The sequence below is a fragment of the Delphinapterus leucas genome, chromosome 2, assembly GCF_059928025.1.
Source record: "Delphinapterus leucas isolate spDelLeu-1000000601 "Yukka" chromosome 2, BTC_Dleu_Yukka2, whole genome shotgun sequence".
Lineage (NCBI taxonomy): Eukaryota > Metazoa > Chordata > Mammalia > Artiodactyla > Monodontidae > Delphinapterus > Delphinapterus leucas.
Window position 1 is genome coordinate 140,505,483 of NC_143130.1, and position 21,721 is coordinate 140,527,203.

The following is a 21,721-nucleotide window of genomic DNA, read 5'->3' on the forward strand; positions in this document are numbered from 1 at the left end:
CTTTACTTCTGTCAGTGTGCTGACTAGGACTTCTAGTACAGTGCTGAATAGACACACTGATAGTTACTGACCTCAAAAGAATGCTTCTAAATTGTCACTATTAAATATGTTTGCTGTAGGTTATGGGTAGATAACCTTCAACATTTTAAGGCAGTTCCTTTCTAATTCCAGTTTACTACTTGTTTTTATCAGGAATGGACACTGGATTTTAACTAATTGGAAATATAGTATTTATCTTTAATCTGTTAATATGCAAATTATATTAATAGATTCTGGAGCTAAACCATCCTTAAATTCCTGGGAGGAATACTACTTGGTCATCTTTTATACTTTATTGGATTCAATTTGCTAAAATTTCATGTAGCATATCTCTATGGAAATAAGTAAAATTATTCTGTAATTTTACTTTATTATACTATTCTTTTCAAGTTCATCAAGGCTGTTCTTGCCTCATAAAATTAATTGGGGAGTTCTCCCTCTTTTTCTAGTCTATGAATTAATTTATATAAAAGAAGACTCATGTGTCCCTTGAAGGATAATTAGATCCTGTCTCTAAAACCATGTGAACTTAATATTTTTTGAAGTTAGATTTTAAACTACTTATTCAAACCCTTTAATTGATATATATTATCTAGCCATTTTCTATTAAACTGATAAGAACAGATACTACACTTGTTCTTAACAAAAAGGCAAGAAGCAATTTCTATTTATTCAAAAGTCAATATTGAGAACTTATATTTTTCAATAAAATTGTCCTTTTATCTAAATTTTAAATGTACTTCCATCATAATACTTTCATGAATTTTAAAAATCTCTACTATGTGTTTTGTCACCTTTTTTATATCTAAATTTGTTGGTGTTTTTTGCTTTTTCTCTTTTATTCTTGATGAGCCTTACTAAAGGTTTGTCTATCATATTAATCTCTTCAAATAACCATATTTTGGTTTTATCAAGTGTAATTTTTCTTTTTTGTTCATTAATTTCTACCCTTTACCTTTAGTTTCTTGGAATTTACTTTTTAAAAATATTCTGGAGTAGAATGCCTAGCTCATTAATTTTTAATATTTCTTCTAAATGAATAAATTTTAGGTTACAAAATACTGCTTTAGCAATAGCCTAAAAGTTTTGATATGTTGTGTTTTTCCTGCTATTTCTTAGAATCTACTTTACAGGGACTTCCCTGGTGGTCCAGTGGTTAAGATTTTGCCCTCCAATGCAGCGGGTGTGGATTTGATCCCTGGTCAGGGAGCTAGGATCCCACATGCCTTGCAGCCACAAAACCAAAACATGAAACAGAAGCAGTATTATAACAAATTCAATAGACTTTTAAAAAAATGGTCCACATCAAAAAAAAAAAACTTAGAATCTACTTTACAAAAGATTTCTTCTTTAATCTGTGAATTATTGAGGATTATGTGTGTTAATTTCAAACCTATTAGGTATTTTTAGCTATCTCGTTATTATTTATTTCTAGTGTTATTACATTTTAATCAGAAGAGACAGTGTATACATTCTTTGGTTTTATGAAACTGGCTTTGTGGCCTTGAATGTGCTCATTTTTTTAACTCAATTTATGGCTTAGAGATCTCTCTCCATTAATGTATATGTATCTACTACATTTTTAAAAAATAGTTTATTCCCCTCTGATGATAATCTTTCTTTCTTTCTTTTGTTATCACAAACAGTGCTGCATACTTCTTCTGTGTTGTCATTACCCCAGATCATCCCTATATTCAGAGATTTGCTAGAAGATTTGCTAAAAGTCAAGGGACTTAGCATATAGCTATACTCATGGCTAAGATTTATTACTGTGACGTAATGAGGATACACAGCCAAGTGATGAAGGAAAAACACATGGGCACAGTCTGGAGGAATCCATGTGCAGGCTTCCTTATGCTCTTTCCCTCACATGAGGGGATCACAGTGTGCACTTTTCACACACCAACAAAAATGTAGCAACAAATGTGTTATATTTCTGCCCAGGAAATCCCACTAGACTTAATAGCATTCAAGGGTGTTTTTGGAAGCTGGTCATGTAGGTACCCTGTGCCAATCACATACCAAAATTCCAGACTCCCAGAAGGAGAGCAGGTTGAACATGAATCCTATTGTTTGTATAAGCAGTCTAGGCATAGTGAACTACCCTTATCAGTTAAGGAATGGTGGGAGAGCTTCCAAAATCCAAGTACCAAACACTTGTCAAGAGCTCCTTGCAAACAGATCCTTCTAAAGATAACAGCCTCAAGCCTACTATGTTAACACTTTCTACACACTTTCTTACGTACATATGCAAGTATTTTTACAGTAGGTTAATACTATGAAGTGATGGATCATATAGTTCAATAGATGTGTATTGAATTAAACTGCATAGTGTCTATGGGAAATTATCATACAAGTTTCAAACTAATTACTTATAAGTGAACTTTTATAATATAATCCTATTCATAAGTTGGGATTGCCTGTAGTTAATGAACAATATCATATACTCTAAAAAGAGACTAAATCTCCAAGTGGTAGCCTTGTTTAAAAAAAAAAACAAAACTTCTCATCTTCATTTGGCATAACAGGGAATTGAGGAATCTTTCAATAAGGGAATTCGTATTTATATCATTTAATACTACAAATTAGCTGTTACCTGTCATCTCTGCTGTCTATGCTTCTCTATAAAGGTTAATCTTTGAAATAAAAAGTTTTTTTAAGGAATGAATTGTTATTTTTAACTTTATTCAGATTTGTAGAAAAATGCTACATCGCCACGTGCTTATATTTCGACTGCCTAACTTACAGATGTTAGATGGAATCCCTGTGAATTCAGATGATAGGGCAAAAGCTGAATTTCACTTCTCTGAACCACAAGCAAAGAAAAATTTGGTAATAATTCTATTATTTACACTTTTTCTTTTAAAATACATAAATTATTAGTAGATGAACATTCTGTCATGAGTTTTTATGTAATGTTTAAACCTGATGTATGATGTTTTTCTAGATAATTTTAGTATGTATTTGGTGATTACTGTCAAAAGCAGCTTGATCTGGTGAATAGAGCATATACACATAGAAGCTAGGAAAGCTCCTTATTCAAAAAACATACTTTGACATAAACCAAATTATTTTAAACTGTGCCTCTTGCTCCATATGTCAGATAATGCTAGAAGGTAAGAAACTGTAACATATCACTCTTATAAACAGTGACTGACAATAAAACTCTCTCCACTTAGGAGATAGAAAGGGAAGGAAGGAATAATGACCTCAAACTCTCTGGACTGTGTAGTTCATCTAACAAGGGAGGTGTGTGCCTCTTTTCTTGTATATTGTCAGAATAATCGGGCCTTTTGCCTATGAACCCTAGTAGGGTATCTGAGCATGACAGGGAAGAGGTTAGAGAGAGAAGCCATAAAACCATATCATTTGGAAATTCTATCATTGACCACCAGGATTTTTCATAACTATCTTAAAAGACTAAATTTAACACAGAAAAGCTATGGTTTTTGAACAAAGAAGTAATACTATTAGAGCTGTGCCTTTGCAAGGTTTAAGGAAGAAGGAGCTGGAGGCACAGAAACCAGCTAAGAGGCTTTTAGAATAATCCAAGAGAGATTATGAAAACCTGGACTAAGGTGGGGCAGTGAGAGTGTAAATGAACCTCTACTGTCAGTGAAAGCAAGAGAGCAAGGGCGTTAGTCAGTGAACAAAGATTACTTTTAAAAGTTAAGTTGAAGAGGAAAGAGATAAGACTACTGTAGATGCTTTCATTTATCTCACTGGCTTACCCAACACTCTCCACTCCCTTTGTAAAACAAACTAACAAGTTTCCAGAGCACATTGAGCGTTTGATACTAGTAGGCTACTCTCTAAGCTCACTTCTGCCTTCAGCAATTGATTCACATATTTATTGAGTCGGCTGTGTTTTTTCAAAAACTTATAACTTTTATTTTAAATAAACAGATACACAAGTACAAATTTTAAATTATTATTTCTATGTTTCTATGAAAGCCAAATGGGATTCTCTGTAAAGTCTGGAAAAAGGTCAATTACACAAATCACAAATAATTAATTACACATACACAAATAATATCAAATTAGGTTGGGAGGAAAAAAACCTGCAAAATAAGGAAGAAAATTATAAAAATTCAGACTAATATGTGGGAAATTTTCTTTAAATCTAGACAGTTTCTTGTATTCAAATTTTCTCCACATGTTGTTGAAGTCTTGCTACTTTAACGAAACCAAAACTGGAAATTGTAGGTAAAACCCTTAAGGGTGGATTTATCAATCAGATAAAATACCAGTCAAGGGACTCTTTCTTAACAAAAGACCTTGACCCTTCATCAAAAGATGTGTGGGCACATGTACTTTTATGTTTTAAAATTTTTTTTAAGAATTATAAAAAGAATTATAGATCTAATTCTTATTATTCCCTGACTTTTTAAAATTAACCAAGGGGATTCTATTATGGGTCAAAATAGCTATAGAGACCTGTGAAACTTAGAGCTGTACAATGTTAATAAAGATTATCTAAAAAAAAAAAAAAGATTATCTAGATTAGGCAGAGGAAATTGGTTCATTTATGGGTTATATTTACAAATGTTTTTCTAAAAACTATGCTTTGTGAAAAAAATCTTAGCTACTAATCTGTATAACTAAGAGACAGCACCATCTAATGTCATCTACCGAATTATTGTCACAGTCTCTAGTCTTTAAAAAGAGAATAATTAAAATTTAGTTCAATGATTTACGCCTCCTTTCCCTTTCTCTCTTATATTCCATGAGCAAGTCACTTCTTGCTTCCAGAAGTGGAAAACTAAAGGAAACTTTAGTCTCTTATTGCTGTTGTAACAAATTACCTCAAATTTGGTGTCTTGAAACAACACAAATTTATTATCTTACAATTCTGGAGGTCGTAAGTCCAAAAAATCAGTCTTACAGAGCTAAAATCACAAGTATCGGCAGGTATACCTTCTAGGAGAGAATTTGTTCTTTGCCTTTCAAACTTCTAGAGGCTCTCTGCATTCCTTGGCTCATGGCCCTCTTCCAGCAATGGCATCACTTTGACCTCTGCTTCCATCATTACATCTTCTCTGACACTGACCCTCCCTGCCTCCCTCTTATAAGGACCCTTGTGATTGTATTGGGCCCACCTAGATAATCCAGGATATTCTCCCCATCTCAAAATCCTTAATTTAATTATGCCTGTAAAGTCCTTTTTTGCCACATAAAGCATTCACAGGTTTTAGAGATTAGGATGTGGACATCTTGGGGGGGCGGCATTATTCTGTCTATCATACCACAAATGTGAGGCCTCCAGTGAGAGACCTATACAAATTGTAACATTTGATAAATTCTATTTTAAGGTAATGTTGGCTACATTTTAAAAATTCCATATAACTTCATAAATACTCACTAAATTCCATATAAAGAAATCACTTAGAGCAACTTTAAAGATCCCAATTTCCATACGTATTTTTTAATTAGTTTCATATAGCAAAAAAAATACATAAACTCAAATTGTAGTCAGTGATGGATGATTATTTCACTAAAGGTTTTGCTTGTTGGCTATTCTTTTCTATTTCTCATATAGTGAACTAAGATTTTTCCAATTCTATACTACCATGTTGTCTTCAGTGATTCTAGATACCTATTCTTGCCATTCAAATCGGTGCCGTACATAAGAATTTAATTACCTTTCCATTTACTCTATGTGTAAATATTTTATTTAAAAATTGGGTTTTAAAGAATTCATCTATATATGGTTAGTAAAATAAAGGGGGTATTTGAAGTCTTTATTTCAGAGAAATCTATTTTAAGATGCAATAATAATTTTTATTTTCCTGGCTAGAAAAAAATTGAGCTATTCATTTAGCTGTTCAGAAGACACAAGAACAGAATACTTTTCAAGTTTTATCAGTTCAGTCTAATGTATTTTTCTTTGTTTTAGTTGCTGCTGTTCTTTCTTTTTAACAGCAAATAAAGAGGAAATAAATGAAATCTAAAGCTGTCCTTTAAACCAGAACATTTTGGTGCTCTGGTTTCAGAAGAAAATTTGACAATATTCTAGTTTAATGATGGGAAGAAACTCCCATGAAGGAATTAGGGAATTTGGGATCAGCTTTAGTAAAAGGCCTGATACCTTAGTGCTCATTACGAAGCTGCATTTTGGTTACATTTACTGAAATGTGAGGGAAATGGGTAATTTTACACAAATGGCAAAAGCCTGTATCTCTAAATAAATTAAAACATATTCAGAATTCATATTTTTTAAAGTATAAACAAGGTCAGTCTTACTAAAGACAGAGCTGGCATAAATTTCTAGGGAAACCAAGAGCCTCCAGCCTAAAATACTTGTCTCCTCCATTTGCTGATTCCTGAAAATCTTTTAAAAGCCTCTTAATTCTCAACTAACATAAAATGTAAACACTGTTTAGAGAGTTAGCACACTCATTAAAAGTGATTGTTACAAGATGCTTTTCTTAGTCCCCATTTTATTTACTTGTTTGTTCTTGAAACACTAATTAACTGCAAGACACCTGGTGAGGTAATGTGAGGAACACAAAGATGTGGAAGATACAACTCTTACCATCTAGAAATTCCTGTTCGGAAAAAAAGAAATCACAAAGGGGTAAAGGCTTAATTTTCTTAATTCTACACTTACCTTGTTAAGACTCTTTGGAATGGGGAGGTGCCATCACCCTAGACTGTTGTAATGAGTACAATGCAGTCTGAAAAAAACAGAACATAAGGTTCTGAGGGGAGTTAAGGGCCCAAAAATCTGTCTGTTTCACAGTTTTTGCCTCATACAAACTCTGAGTTTAGGGAAGCATATAATTTCTGACCTAAAAAATTTTAAGGTGATTATCAAGTGGGGCTTGTGGTAAGGCTAAGACTACTGATCTGAGTTTTTGAGATAAGGCATTCTTAACTTTTCTTTTGTTATGTAGTTTATTCCTGTTACCAACTCTCCTGTGGATGGTGGATCGTTTGGCCAAGTGAAAGCTCCTCCCATAAAGATAACAAATGTAATTCGGCCTGGTGGATTTAGCCATTACTTGGGATCTGACTTCACTTTAACTCCTGAAGTTGAAGGTATTTTGACAGTTTCTGAGTGAATGTAAAAAAGCAAAAACACTTCATTTGAAACAAAAATCTCACTTTGATTTCTAATACTACTTAAAATTGCATATTTTACATTTACATTTCCTAAAATTGAATGTTCAAGTTTCATGTGACCATTCTGATTTCAAAGAATCTACAGTATTTTTTTATTTTTATTTTTTTCGGTACGCGGGCCTCTGACTGTTGTGGCCTCTCCCGTTGCGGAGCACAGGCTCCGGACGCGCAGGCTCAGCGGCCATGGCTCACAGGCTCAGCCGCTCCACGGCATGTGGGATCTTCCCGGACCAGGGCACGAACCCGTGTCCCCTAGCATCGGCAGGCGGACTCTCAACCACTGTGCCACCAGGGAAGCCCTATATAGTATTTTTTGGTTCTACTCAACTACTAATATGTTGTAACTACACATTTGCTTGCAATTTGAACTTTGTGATACTTGCACAATTTTTCTTGACATTTCTTTTCAAAGCTTTTATTACATTTTGTGTATTTCATAGCAAACGACTACTAAAACCTGTAGTACATCCTGCTAAAAGTAGAAATCAGAGGTTTAAAAATATTGGTAACAACAGACTCTTGGGGTTCAAAGGGTATCTTACAGAGAGAAGATCAAACTTCATCCTTGAAACCACAATATTATTTTATATATTCCTGAAGCTATTAGTAGGGAAGTGTTTCAAGAGGTAGCTCTCTAAAGGAAGGGAGTATATTAAAAGGACAAGGCATGGAAATGTTTCATTCTATTATATACATTTTCATTCAGACTTAGATCATGCCTTTTCTCTAATTCCAGATCTTCACTGGCTACCATTTTGGTGAAATTGGGGGTAGCTACTCTTTCCCTGAGGGCTCACCTCTTCCATTCTTTTTAACATCCCACTTTGCCTCAGACTACTGTTAGACAATAAAACTGAACATCACAATAATAATAAAATGATCTAAAAGCCTACTAAGAATATGCAATTTTTTAAAGGAAACTCAGTTAAAAGAAATTCAACATAATTTACTCTAAGATGTTATTTTTTGTTTAACTTATTTTTCATACTTCTACATACTTATGGTTTCAAGATTTTAATCATAGTGAGAAATTTAATGCTTTTGTCCAGTAGATAGAACTATCAGTAAAACTAGACATACCAAATTGTTATTAGCCTCCTTAATAGTACAGTGTCATCACTGTCATCTTCAGGAATGTCTTCAATATCTTTGGGGGGGGGCATTAGTTCAACCCTGGATTCATTTCCATAACTTTCTTCTCAGATATCTTTCTTTAAGATTTATTATGCAACTACTTTTTTAGGATTTTCTGGAAAAGTCCTATTTCTTTCCTATTTTCTGACTGTGTTGCCCCAATTTTTGTTTTGAAAAGTATGGTCATTTTATCGATACATTTATTATAGCACACAGCTCTGGATATTTATATTTTTAAAAATTACCAAGAAGGTATCAAATTGATCCACTAGCTCAGAAAAATTTAAGCAGCATTAAGTGCTAGAAATATAGTCCAATTTTTATTTTTATTTAAAAATTTTAATTCATGTTATGAAATATGTATCGCACACAGTCAACTGAAGGACAACCAAACCTTATTAATTTATTAATGCTTTTCATTGTTTCATAATTCCTAATTTCAGACAAAAAAGACAAGAATGCAGGGATTCTAACAAGTAATCCTCAGAGCATCCATGCAGAAATAGCTTTTCAGCAACTCAGAGGGATAAATCTCTCTCCATCTCTTTTATCACATCAGAATATGGCATCTCCAAGTGCAGAAATATACCAGAGCAACCAAGATGAGGGAAGGTAAAGCCATTCTGTGTTTTAATATCACTTGTCATCATTAAAAAAAAAAAAAAACTTCCCCAATTTGCTTGTCATCTATAGAAATAGGAAACTATTAATTGGGAACTACTATTATGGGAACTACTTTTAATTGTATTCTCTCCCAAGTCACTTCTAATCACTGAATATGCAAAGCAGTTCACTTATATTTTGAACAACAGATAAATTCAACTCTGAAATCACAAAGGCTGAGAATTATGTAAATTTTTCAAGCTTATAATTCCCAGTTGCCCTTCCTCCAATTTGGATCCTAGCCCTAGAGGCCAGCTGAAGGCCTAAGAACATGCTACTTCTCATTAAGAATTCACTCTGCTGCTCAACACCTGTCCACCCAGATTTCCAGTTAATACCTGTCCTCTAGCTTCTTTGTAGCCAATCTCTGGAGCGTTTATTAGAGTGACCTAGCAGCAGATCTAGCTTAAGCCTGGTTCTTGCTGTACTAACTTCCCTGCTATAATCAGTCGTGTCCCACTGAGAATATATTTAGTGAGTGTAATATACTGATACCATATTTTGGTATCAATGGTTTATCCTCATGATAACCTGATTTATAGATAGCCAAAAATAGGATATTATTCTTTCTTGTGTTGTCTTTTTGAAATTGTACACATATAAAATACAAAAATTATTTACTGCAGAATTACCTTAAGTGAGCTGATCCATTAAGAAATTGTCACCATTACTTGACTCATAAATATTTTGTTTCTGACAGAATTCCTGGCAGACACTTTCCAAGATCAAATCGAATGTAACTGCCTAAAGAGAAATGAATATATACCAAGAAACCTATTTCTGTTTAGTAGTTGTGCAAAAACTAGCAGACAGTGTCGGTGATAAAAAAAAATATAAGACAATCACATTACTTATGTTACTGAAGCACTTCAGTTCCATATGAAAATAATCTCTATCACCCTTGGTGAATTTTATTTAATATCATCTTTCTTAAACTTTCTTTATGGTTATCTTAATTATTCATTTGATTTTCTATGTTAGAAAAATCATGAAATATATCATACAACAATTGAAAAGATACAAGTGACATAAAACAAAGTTCAGAGAATCAAATGTTTAGTCCTGGGGTATTGGAAGCATTTAGTTGTAAAATCTCATTTTGGCTTCTCATATAAAGATACTAAGAAAAGGTAATTTTAGGAAATAAGCATACTTTCATTTGTAGAATATCTGTTCATTTAGGCTTACCTAAAGCTAAAGCACACATTTCTTACCAAACACAACTATTACTAAAGCAAGTTGAGTTGTGCTAGTTGAACTACAGATTAGTTTTTTAGGACTATATTTCGAAAAAAATAGCCTCAAACTGAGTCCGCCCTAAGAATTGTTTAGAGATGGAAATCATAGGCATCAACAGTACTTCCTGAAGGTAGCTATGAGTGCAACCAGCCATTCATGCTCTAAGAATAAAAGAATAGTATTTCATATACACAATTCATTGAATGTGCCCATAGTGATATAATTTTACAAACAAGTTTTAGGCTAAATAAACACATGTTCAAAATAAGTGGACACATTTAAAATTTGGACTTAATTATATTTTACTGGAAATAAGTTTTCTAAAATATTGACAATTACATTGTATAGTACTAGGACAAATCACAAATCAAGTGTGGTTTTGAATTTATTTATTAAACACAGTTCTTTAAATTAATGATTAAATTGCCAATCATATTTTTATAATAATGGGCTCCAAGATTCATGAAGTATTGTTTAAATTTTTCAAGTAGTGGTTCAATGCTACATGTAATTTTCATATTATTTTATGTGTTCCTTACATGAAAATAAATTATTTTTACTAAAATATTTGTATTTTATAATCTATCTGGAAATAGTTTTAAGGATATTTTGGAAACTAATGCCAATATGTATGCAACAATTTTGTGTCTTCTTTAAATACTGTATGTTTGTAATTTAATGATGTAATATTTAAAATTTTGAACCTAATACAGATTGATTTTACCCTTCTTAATGTGTGGTTTTTAAACAACTATTACTCTAAGGTAGAAATAGATCCTTTGTTTAAAAAGGAATCATGCAGTTCTTAAGATGTCCAGAAGATGTCTTTGTTGCCCTTTAGTTCTGACAACTGTTTTCATTACAGTGTTGTGATAAGCACCTGCTCTTCACTATTTGTTACTAACTTGACATCATTTGCTTTTTCTTTCTCTTATGATTATGTATAAATGAAATGCTCAATATATGCTACTTTTATAGTAAAAAGTGTCTTTGTAAATAATAAACTGGATGGGAAAAATAAAGTAATAGGTTTTCACTGGAGAAAAATTTACAAGAGCAGAAAAGTATAAAGAAGGAAAAACATAACTTATTATCCAGCATCCACTTAACATTTGACATTTTTTCGTGTAGCCATTTCTTCTATGTATTTTCTTCTATTCCATTTTCTTCTATGCATTTCTAATATATTTGATATCACTTGATTTTTTTGAACACGTTCAATTTTGAGATATTTTATTATAAAATTTTAATTTAATTCGAATTTGTTCTAGAAAGTAAATTTGTGATAATTTAATAGTAACAAACACTAAGAAGAAGAATAAACGTATATGGCTTCCCTGGTGGCGCAGTGGTTGAGAGTCCGCCTGCCGATGCAGGGGACACGGGTTCGTGCCCCGGTCCGGGAAGATCCCACATGCCGCGGAGCGGCTGGGCCCGTGAGCCATGGCCGCTGAGCCTGCGCGTCCGGAGCCTGTGCTCCGCAACGGGAGAGGCCACAACAGTGGGAGGCCCGCGTACCACAAAAAAAAATAATAATAATAAAAATAAATAAATAAATAATAAATGTATACAGGCATTGCTAGGTGCTGTACAGAAACAGACATTGACCCAACCTTAAGAACATTTTAAATATATACAGTCAATACTTCCATATAAAAGCAATGAGTGGGATGATTACTAAGATAATTTGGCACAGTAGTTCTGAAGTTTTTCTGCCGTGAAAGCAGATGATGATACATACTCTCCTGGACAGGTTAAGCTGTTGGTTATCTGCAGTTCTTAAAGCAGTTGCTATAACTTCATCCCCTTCCTATTCAACAAAACAAATGAAAATGTAATTGAATATGAGAGATGTTTTTACGGGTCTGCTTTAGATCTGCTCTAAAAATTTTTTTAAGTAGATCATTCACCAACTGTGAAATTTTAAATTATTCATAATACATTTCACAACCGATTGTAACAAAACAAGCAGGTAGTGCTTATTACTATAAACCACTAGTCCATATTTTACATGGTTTATCCTAATAACAAACTTATGAAATAGATGTGACATGTACTGTCTCCATTTATAGATTTAAAAACCTGGCCTTGGGCTTCCCTGGTGGCGCAGTGGTTGAGAGTTCGCCTGCTGATGCAGGGGACGCGGGTTTGTGCCCCGGTCCGGGAAGATCCCACATGCCGCAGAGCGGCTGGGTCTGTGAGCCATGGCCGCTGAGCCTGCGCGTCCGGAGCCTGTGCTCCGCAGTGGGTGAGACCACAACAGTGAGAGGCCCGCGTACCACGAAAAACAAACAAACAAACAAACAAACAAAAAAACTGGCCTTAAAAGGAAAAGATATCACACCAAATCCTAGATTTTTTCAACTCTAAATTCATTGCTTTTTTGATTACTACAAATGAACTGACAGTTAATTATTCCTAATGTGCTGTTTAATCAGCTGTTGTCGAGCCCTAAAGTGTGTAAAAATTGTAAACTATTCATTCTCTTTCAGTGTATTTAACTTACGGAAAATGTATAATTTCTGCAATAAAATTAGTTCTTTGCCCCCCAGCAAATGTCATGATAAATTTATTTTGCATGCAGTCATATGCATAATTGTATGACTTGTTTTAAATTAAAGGACAATTCTACAAACAACCTGGAAAGCTAAAATTTAGGGCACTTTATAGACAAGGAGCCTACCTTGCTGAACTGCATATAGATGATGTCAAAGTGATCTTCTGATTTCTATTTATGAAGATTGACTATAACTGTTTATTAAAACTTTATTATTTACTTGATTTCTCTACTACTGACACAAAATTAACTATGGTTGTGAACATATTTTTGCACAGAATATTTAGTGTGGATCTGTGTGTGTGTGTTTGCAGGCACTCATGACTAGTTTTAAAATAGTCCTTATATTTAAGTAACGTGTCATTTCATTATTTATTCATAAGCTATCCTATATTATGAGAAGTGTTTAATGTTTTAAAACATTAGATCTTACTGTTAGTCATGCTATAGGTGCTTAGCTTCAATTAAATGTTACATAAAAAGAAGTAAATTATTTATATTTCTATAAGAGTAGAAGAAAGCACTTACGTCTTAAGTTCTGTTGGTTATTCAATGAATCTATTATCAGTTTGTTTTGGTATAGAAACTGGCTGTTTTTTTTAAATTCCTCTGCTATAAAACTTAGAACTTTTGGACAACCTCCAAGTGCTTAACTACTTCTCTTGTTCATCTCTCTGTACTTTCCTCTATTACTGAATTTTTTTTCTTTCTTTTTTTAAATTGAAATATAGATGATGTACAATATTGTTAGTTTTAGATGTACTACATAGTGATTTGACATGATCGCCACTCTAAGTCTTGTAACCATCTGTCCCCATACAAAGTTATTAACAATATTATTGACCATATTCCTTATGCTGTATATTACATCCCTTGGCTTATTTATTTTATAACTAGAGGTTTGTACCTCTTAATCTGCTTCACCTGTTTCACCCTCCACGCCTCTCTGCCTCCCCTCTAGCAAACACCCATTCTTTGTATCTATGAATCTGTTTTCTTTTTGTTTTGTTTGTTTTGTTTTTTAGATTCCACATGTAAGTGAGATTATATGGTATTTGTCTTTGTCTGACTTACTTCACTTAGCATAATACCCTCTACATACATCCACATTATTGAAGTATTTTTAAAGAAAAACCTGTACCAAATTGCAATTTTAGTTTGCAGTTGCCTTTCAGAACTAGGTCAGCAAAAAGTACACAGTTATTTTATCACTAATATTTTATTTCTACAAGTCTATATCTTATAAAAATATGAATTATATTATTACTATTTTTCTTCAATTTATGAATAAAATTGCTTTGTAATCTACAGAAAAGACATTTCTCAGGCCCAATTTATGCATTTTTTTATCGCAAATTTAGTTTTCGTGATGATTTTTCCTTATAATTAAAGTAAAATAAATGATTTTATAGCAAAAACATGAAATTCTGTGACCTAAGAATAGAATAATACATTCAAACGAACTTAGAAGGCGCTTTGAAAGTGTTAATTACCTTAAATCAAATTATTTAGCATTCATGTGTAATCTATTAGGCCTTACCTTAACTATATGCTCTTTTAGGTAAATCAGAAAGCAAATTCGTCAACATCATTTTCCATATAAAATATTGGTGATTCTGAAATGCTAATTTTAAAATTAGAATATTTTTCCTTATATTGTATCATTAAAAATAAGAGTATCTATTTCCATATGCTCTGAATAAAAATCCATTGGGATAACATATTTCGGTACCTTTTAAAAATTCATTTCATTTTGATCAAACAATAAAATGAAAATGGATGTGAAGTATTTTTCACAAATAGTATTCTACATTTTCTTCTAGTTTTTAATTTTATAATTCTAATGAAATTCCAAATGCTTAAAAGTATTTCATACCAACAGAGTTCCATTTTTAAACATTACAAATAGGAAAAAAGGTTAATGATGATATTAAGTAAATCATTTACAGTTTATAGTTTTGTAAACCATTATGATTACATTTATTTTTAAACAACAATATCTGTACTTTAAACAGAAAAAAATTAAGACCATGTGGTTTAAAAGCTGTAGATTTTAATCATAGACCTGCATGTTTTACATATTGCTTACTGTAAAACATTAAAATGTTTTAAATAATTTTAGTAGTTTGGCTCTACTCTTTGACTGTTTGTTTCATCTTTAATTACAACATAACACCTTCCCTTCCCTCCCTGCCCCCAAATGTTTTACAAGTATGTTTCTCAAAGAACAACCAAAAAAGACTAATCTGTAAAAAATATATCAATAACATTTTTAAGTTTCCAATTATTTCTTATTTCATCCTACCAATTTGGCTGAAAACAGGTATTTACAAACACTAGTAGCCTACTTTCTTATAGCCTTTCATTTTTTTATGCAGTTCTTTAAATGATTTCTATCAACCTTAATGGTGCATTTTTAGTTAAGAAAATAGAATGAGGAGAAGTCAATTTGAGCACTCAGATGAACAAGTGTCTTCAGAAAGAATAGGCATAAATGGGTTTAGAAAACAGAGAGAACAGGAGTAAAATGCAGTGAGCAGAGCACTCAGAGAAGCCAGATACAATGGAAAGAGTAAAATACTGCAGAGCTTTTTAAGCTACATACAATTGGAACAATGGACTTGATCCAGCCATCTATGTTAAACTGTTAAAATATAGGTGAAAAGCAAGATGGAATTCTATAAAGAGTGTTGATGAACAGTAGAATGAAGAGCTTTAAATCTAAAGAGAGTGAATGCAGTCATTCAATAGGATGGAAATGAAGTCCAAATTGGCATATTTCCCTGGTTAATTTACCTTGTGACCAACTCTGTTCAGTTTTAGGTATTAAGCCATTATTAGCAACAAAATAGTCTTTAAATTGCCACCATTGGAGTTTTTAAGCAACAACATAGTGTACATCCGTGAATTTAATGAATACATGCAACTAACAGTTGGGGACAGGGGGCGAAATTTCCCCCTCTACCCCTGAGTTCTTATAGCTGGAATAATAATAAAATTTACACACGACAGATAACAGTAGAAAAACCAGCTGAATTTTGTGCACACAGAAGATCATAAAATGATGCTCAGAGACTGACCAAAAGCAGGCAGCTTTTGTATCTTTTTATATGAAGAAAAATAAATTTGTGAGGATTTGACAGGATCAATAAACTCAGGTTTGGGTTCTTAATTAGTAAGGAATTTATGCAAAGTTTAGGCTTGGGTAGTAAATTAGTAAAGAAGTAACAAGGTTTGTTAATACGAGCTTCTAGGCCCTGAATTCCCTATGTCTTTTTGCCTCTAGGTACAGCGAGGGCACATTTCACATGGGAGGTTTATTTCCTACCTTCAGAGAGACAGAGAGGAGGGGTCAATATGTCCCTCTTGCATCAGTCGTGTTTTAAGTAACTTTAATTCAAAATAATCAATATGCCATTGAGGCATATTTTGGGGTGGTCCTAACACCACATAAACATACACAGATACATACAAGTAAAAATACAACATATAGGTCTCATATAATTGTTACAATTTAATATTATGGTCTATAGCAATCAGTACACTATATCAAACTTCCTATCCTCCAAAATCAAAAACAAAAAAAGGCTAATTTAGAGTTAATGGCAAAGGTGCAAATGTACTATTACAAAAACTTGAAAAAGAAAGCTCATCTAGATAACACATGCAACTCACAGAATAGTATACTTTCGAATAATCAGATGACTTAAGTTTTTTAATTATCTGGAAGTCAATCAGAACATTTGTTTTCTACATTTTGGGAAAACTTTTATTAAATGTATTGACATACTTTCCTGTTTTAGTAAGCAGAATAAATGAGATAAAATTTTATTTTCAATGATTTATAGTGTCTCAGGTGATAGTTGTGCATGATTTACAATTTTAAAGAAATGTAGCTAAGAAAACTGTGTAGAATGTGACCGGAATTGACAATTTAACCTTGGAAGTTGCTTAAGACCAAGATTCGTGATTTTTGCTTTTGTCTTCTGGCTTGCATTTTGTGTGTGTTCCTTCAACGACTAAGATGCTTAAATAATTTTTCAAGTTAGGTGAAAGTTCTAATATTTTTCATGTATAGTAAACTTAAGCATTACTATATTATTAAGTTTTGAATGAAGGTATTAATTATATTTATGGAAATAGATCTAAAACCTCTGTAGATAGAAACTAAATAAAACTAAAGCCCAAATATCTGCCAATGTTAACAAGTTGGGCCATTGTTAACTCTCAAAAAGAATATGAAAACGTCAGCCATATAATGTCATCCTTTAATATTTCGTTATTGAAAGTTTTAAATACCTATTCTTTTTAAGACTTACTTTTAACTAATATTGACATTATCAAGAATTTAAACAACAGCTACAACAGACTTCAGAAAGAGTGAAGATTTCCTATTACCATGGAACTGTTTTAATATAGTGCTATTTCCAGACTTTTTTCCAATACATTGTAAGAAGATAAGAGTAGAAATGTATGTATTTACCACATGAGTATTTCAGTCACTTCAATATTTAGAAGAGAAATCATCATGAACAGCTATTAAAGATAATAAAAGCCAAACGGTTTTTTTCTTTTTTTAAAATTTACTTATTTATTTATTTTTGGCTGTGTTGGGTCTTCGTTGCTGTGCGTGGGCTTTCTCTAGTTGCGGTGAGCGGGGGCTACTCTTTGTCATGGTGCGTGGGCTTCTCACTGCGGTGGCTTCTCTTGTTGCAGAGCACGGGCTCTAGGCGCATGGGCTTCAGTAGTTGTGGCTCATGGGCTCTAGAGTGCAGGTTCAGTAGTTGTGGTGCACAGGCTTAGTTGCTCTGCGGCATATGGGATCTTCCCAGACTGGGGATCGAACCCGTGTCCCCTGCATTGGCAGGCGGATTCTCAACCACTGCGCCACCAGGAAAGCCCCAAACTTACTTTTTTTTTGTTCTTTTTTGTGGTACGTGGGCCTCTCACTGTGTGGCCTCTCCCATTGCGGAGCACAGGCTGCGGACACGCAGGCTCAGCAGCCATGGCTCACGGGCCCAGCCGCTCTGCGGCATGTGGGATCCTCCTGGACCGAGGCACGAACCCGTGTCCCCTGCATCGGCAGACGGACTCTCAACCACTGCGCCACCAGGGAAGCCCGCCGAAACTTACTTTTAAAGAGTATTATTTCCATGGAAGAAACAAACATGAAAGAAATTAGTTTTGGGTTAGGAAACACTTTTCTCTTGAAACTCAAAAACAACTTTAAAAAGTGAGTTATTTGTTTCTACTATTCAATCTTGCATAGTTTTTGATCAATTATTTTCAATTATATTCAAAAATCAATAAAGAATACAATTTTGAGCCTAGATGGGGAAAATCAAATGAAACAAAGCAGAATATTGGTAACCAGAGTAATGTTATTCATATTTGGTTATAAAGAAGCTTGAATTCCCTTACTGGATCATAACTGTTTAAGTTATTTTGTCTTGAGATCAATTATTGACATTTACATACTATTTTATTTCCACTGAATTTTGTAATTTTATTCATTATGTTTATGAGTCTTTTCATGATGTTTGTGGGGGAAAGAACAAAATTGATTTTTAAAAAATAATAAAATCAATCTACTCACTAGTTTAAATGAAGGTATAAGATTATGTAAAATATTTTAAACTTATGGGCTTATAAGTTTTTAAAAATTGATGCTATTCTTCTGATATAAATCCACTTATACATTTGGATATATGATTGAGCTTACTGTAGATGAATGGCCTATGTATTAAAGAAGTAAGCACATGAATAATATTATAGCAGAGAATAGAGGACACACAACTAACAAAAAGAATGATATAAATCAAAAAGTTGTCCTACTACATACTGGATCATTTCTATTTCATGACATCATACTTTTATTATCCTTTCACATTTATAAAAGATGTAAAAAAAATGAGCTACGTACAGTCCCTTATCAAATCCTCAAATGATCAGACTATACTACAAAGCTACAGTAATCAAAACAGCATGGTAGGAACTTCCCTGGTGGTGCAGTGGTTGAGAATCCACCTGCCAAGGCAGGGGACACAGGTTCGAGCCCTGGTTCAGGAAGATCCCACATGCCGCAGAGAAACTAAGCCCATGCACCACAACTATTGAGCCTGCACTCTAGAGCCTGCGAGCCACAATGACTGAGCCTGCGTGCCACCACTACTGAAGCCCGCACGCCTAGAGCCCATGCTCTGCAACAAAGAGAAGCCACCGCAATGAGAAGCCCGCACACTGCAGTGAGGAATAGCCCCCGCTCGCTGCAACTAGAGAAAGCCCATACACAGCAATGAAGACCCAACACAGCCAAAAATTAATTAATTAATTAATTTAAAAAAAAAAAAGAAAATGAGGTCCAGAGATCACTAAAAAAAAAGTAAAACAGTACAGTACTGGCATAAAAACAGACACACAGATCAATGGAACAGAATAGAGAGCCCAGAAATAAACCCACACACTTATGGTCAATTAATCTACAACAACTATACAATGGAGGTAAGAATACACAATGGAGAAAAGACCATCTCTTCAATAAGTGGTGCTGGGAAAACTGGACAGCTACATGTAAAACAATGAGATTAGGACATTTCCTCATATCATATAAAAAATAACAAAAAAATTCAAAATAGATTATAGACCTAAATGAAAGACCTGAAACCATAAAACCCCTAGAAGAGAACATAGGTGGAACACTCTAACATAAATCATGGCAATATTTTTTTGAATCTGTTTCCTAAGGCAAAAGAAAAGTAAAAATAAATGGGACCTAATTAAACTTAAAAGCTCTTGCACAGCAAAGGAAACAATCAACAAAACAAAAAGACAACCTATGGAAAGAGAGGAAGTATTTGCAAGTGATATGACTGATAAGGAGTTAATATCCAAAATATACAAACAGCTCATAAAACTCATTATAAAAAAAATGAACATAATTAAAAAATGAGCCGAAGACCTGGATAGACATTTTTCCAAAGAAGACATACAGATGGCCAAAAGACACATGTAAAAATGCTCAACATTGCTAATCATCAGAGAAATGCAAATCAAAACCACAATAAGATATCACCTCACACCTGTCAAAATGGCTATCAAAAAGTCTACAAATAAAAAATGTTGGTGAGGACATGGAGAAAATGGAATCCTAGTACACTGTTGGTGGGATTGCAAATTGGTGTAGCCACTATGGAAAACAGTATGGAGGTTCCTCAAAAAACTAAAAGTAGGGCTTCCCTGGTGGCGCAGTGGTTGAGAGTCCGCCTGCTGAGGCAGGGGACATGGGTTCGTGCCCTGGTCCGGGAAGATCCCACATGCCGCAGAGCAGCTGGGCCCGTGAGCCATGGCCGCTGAGCCTGCGCTTCCGGAGCCTGTGCTCCACAACGGGAGAGGCCACAACAGTGAGAGGCCCGCGTACCACAAAAACAAAAAAACAAAAAAACAAAAAAACAAAAAAAAAAACTAAAAGTAGAATCACCATATGATCCAGCAATTCCACTGCTGGGTATATATCCTAAGAAAATGAAAATACTAATTTGAAAAGATATATGCACCCCGAAGTTCATAGCAGCATTATTTATAATAGCTAATATGTGGAAGCAACCTAAGTGCTCATCAAAAAATGAATGGATAAAGAAGATATGCCATATATATATATATATATATATATATATATATATATATATACACGCCATACATAAATATATATGTATAGGCTGGCTGAAGATCTAGGGAATTCTAATTCCTTGTTTCTTATATACCTACGGGCCAAGAAGTTTTATTCTGCACAAAGACAAAGGTGAGATTAGAACCAAGAGTCAACACAGAAGTTCCTGGATCCCATCAAGAATCATACTGACCCCCCAAATAGAGATAACTGAATCATCTGTTTTTCTCAGCTAAAGTAGAAAACACCACAATTTAACATTTGCACACATTTTTTCCTATATCTTTCACAAAGTGAAAGATATCTTTATCTTTCAGTCATTTCTTCAACCTACTGATGAGAATTTCCAATCAGGTTCACATTTACAGATCTTTGTTCCTAATCAGAGTAATTTTCTCCTGCATTCAATAGACTGTGTGGTTTAATAAGAAATATATTTGGTCTTTCTCTCTGGTTCCTGGCATAAAGCTCCTAAAACCCTTGGAATTTCCTGAGTGGTAGGAGTTCCTTTGTCATTCATAGGAGCCCCTTTAGAGCACATCTGAGTATATACTAATGAGATTACTTAAGAGTGGGGTCCCAGATAGTTTATGCTAATGGGATAACTTAGGGTGGTAACCTAGGAGAGGGTCACCAGAAAGACCATGTAATTAGAGTTGGAACTTTCAACCCCACCCCCAACCTCTGGGAAGAGGAAGGTGGTTGGGGGCTGGAGATTAAAGATCTACAAGAACTCTTGAACAGTGAGAGTTTGATGAGCTTACAGGTTAGTAAACACATCCATGTGGTGGGAGGGTGATGCCACCTAGTTCTATGGGGATAGAAGCTCCTGTGCTTAGGACCCTTCTGGACCCCACTCCATGTACCTCTTCATCTGTATCCTTTATAATATCTTTCATAATAAACTGGTAAACATAGATGTTTCTCTGAGTTCTGTGAGCCACTCTAGCAAATTAATCCTGATAAGAGGGTTGTGGGAACCTCCAATTTATAGCCAGTTGGTCAGAAGCACAGGTAACAACCTGAACTTGCAACTGGTGTCTAAAGTGGGGCCAGTCTTGTGAGGCTGAGTCCTTACCCTGTGGGATCTGATACTATCTCCAGATAGAGAGTGTCAGAATTGAGTTAAATTTGTATTGATAGTACACCTAGTCAGTGTCTCCTGAGAGAATTGCTTGGTGGTGTGAGAAAAAAAAAAACACATTGAAATGAGTAAAGAATACTGATGACTATGCAAACACCACAGTAATAATTATTGCAGGTAAAAATCATCTATGGATTCCTAAATTAGTAGATGG

At 33.9% G+C, this 21,721-nt stretch overlaps 2 protein-coding genes and 1 pseudogene across 3 annotated transcripts in view; 1 reads left to right on the plus strand and 2 right to left on the minus strand.

The window, feature by feature from the left end:
• LRRC9 (leucine rich repeat containing 9) overlaps nucleotides 1-9,046 on the plus strand; it is a 93,081-nt gene extending 84,035 nt beyond the window's left edge. The window contains exons 29-31 of the mRNA XM_089906269.1: nucleotides 2,731-2,871; nucleotides 6,936-7,080; nucleotides 8,742-9,046. Of these exons, the coding sequence (XP_089762395.1) occupies nucleotides 2,731-2,871; nucleotides 6,936-7,080; nucleotides 8,742-8,914 (459 nt within the window). The 3' untranslated portion in view covers nucleotides 8,915-9,046. The remainder of the gene's footprint in view (nucleotides 1-2,730; nucleotides 2,872-6,935; nucleotides 7,081-8,741) is intronic.
• Nucleotides 1-21,721, minus strand: part of LOC111173101 (uncharacterized) — a 161,045-nt gene that overhangs the window by 91,893 nt on the left and 47,431 nt on the right. The gene's annotated exons all lie outside the window — the stretch shown is intronic.
• LOC115803655 (U2 spliceosomal RNA) lies at nucleotides 599-701 on the minus strand (annotated as a pseudogene).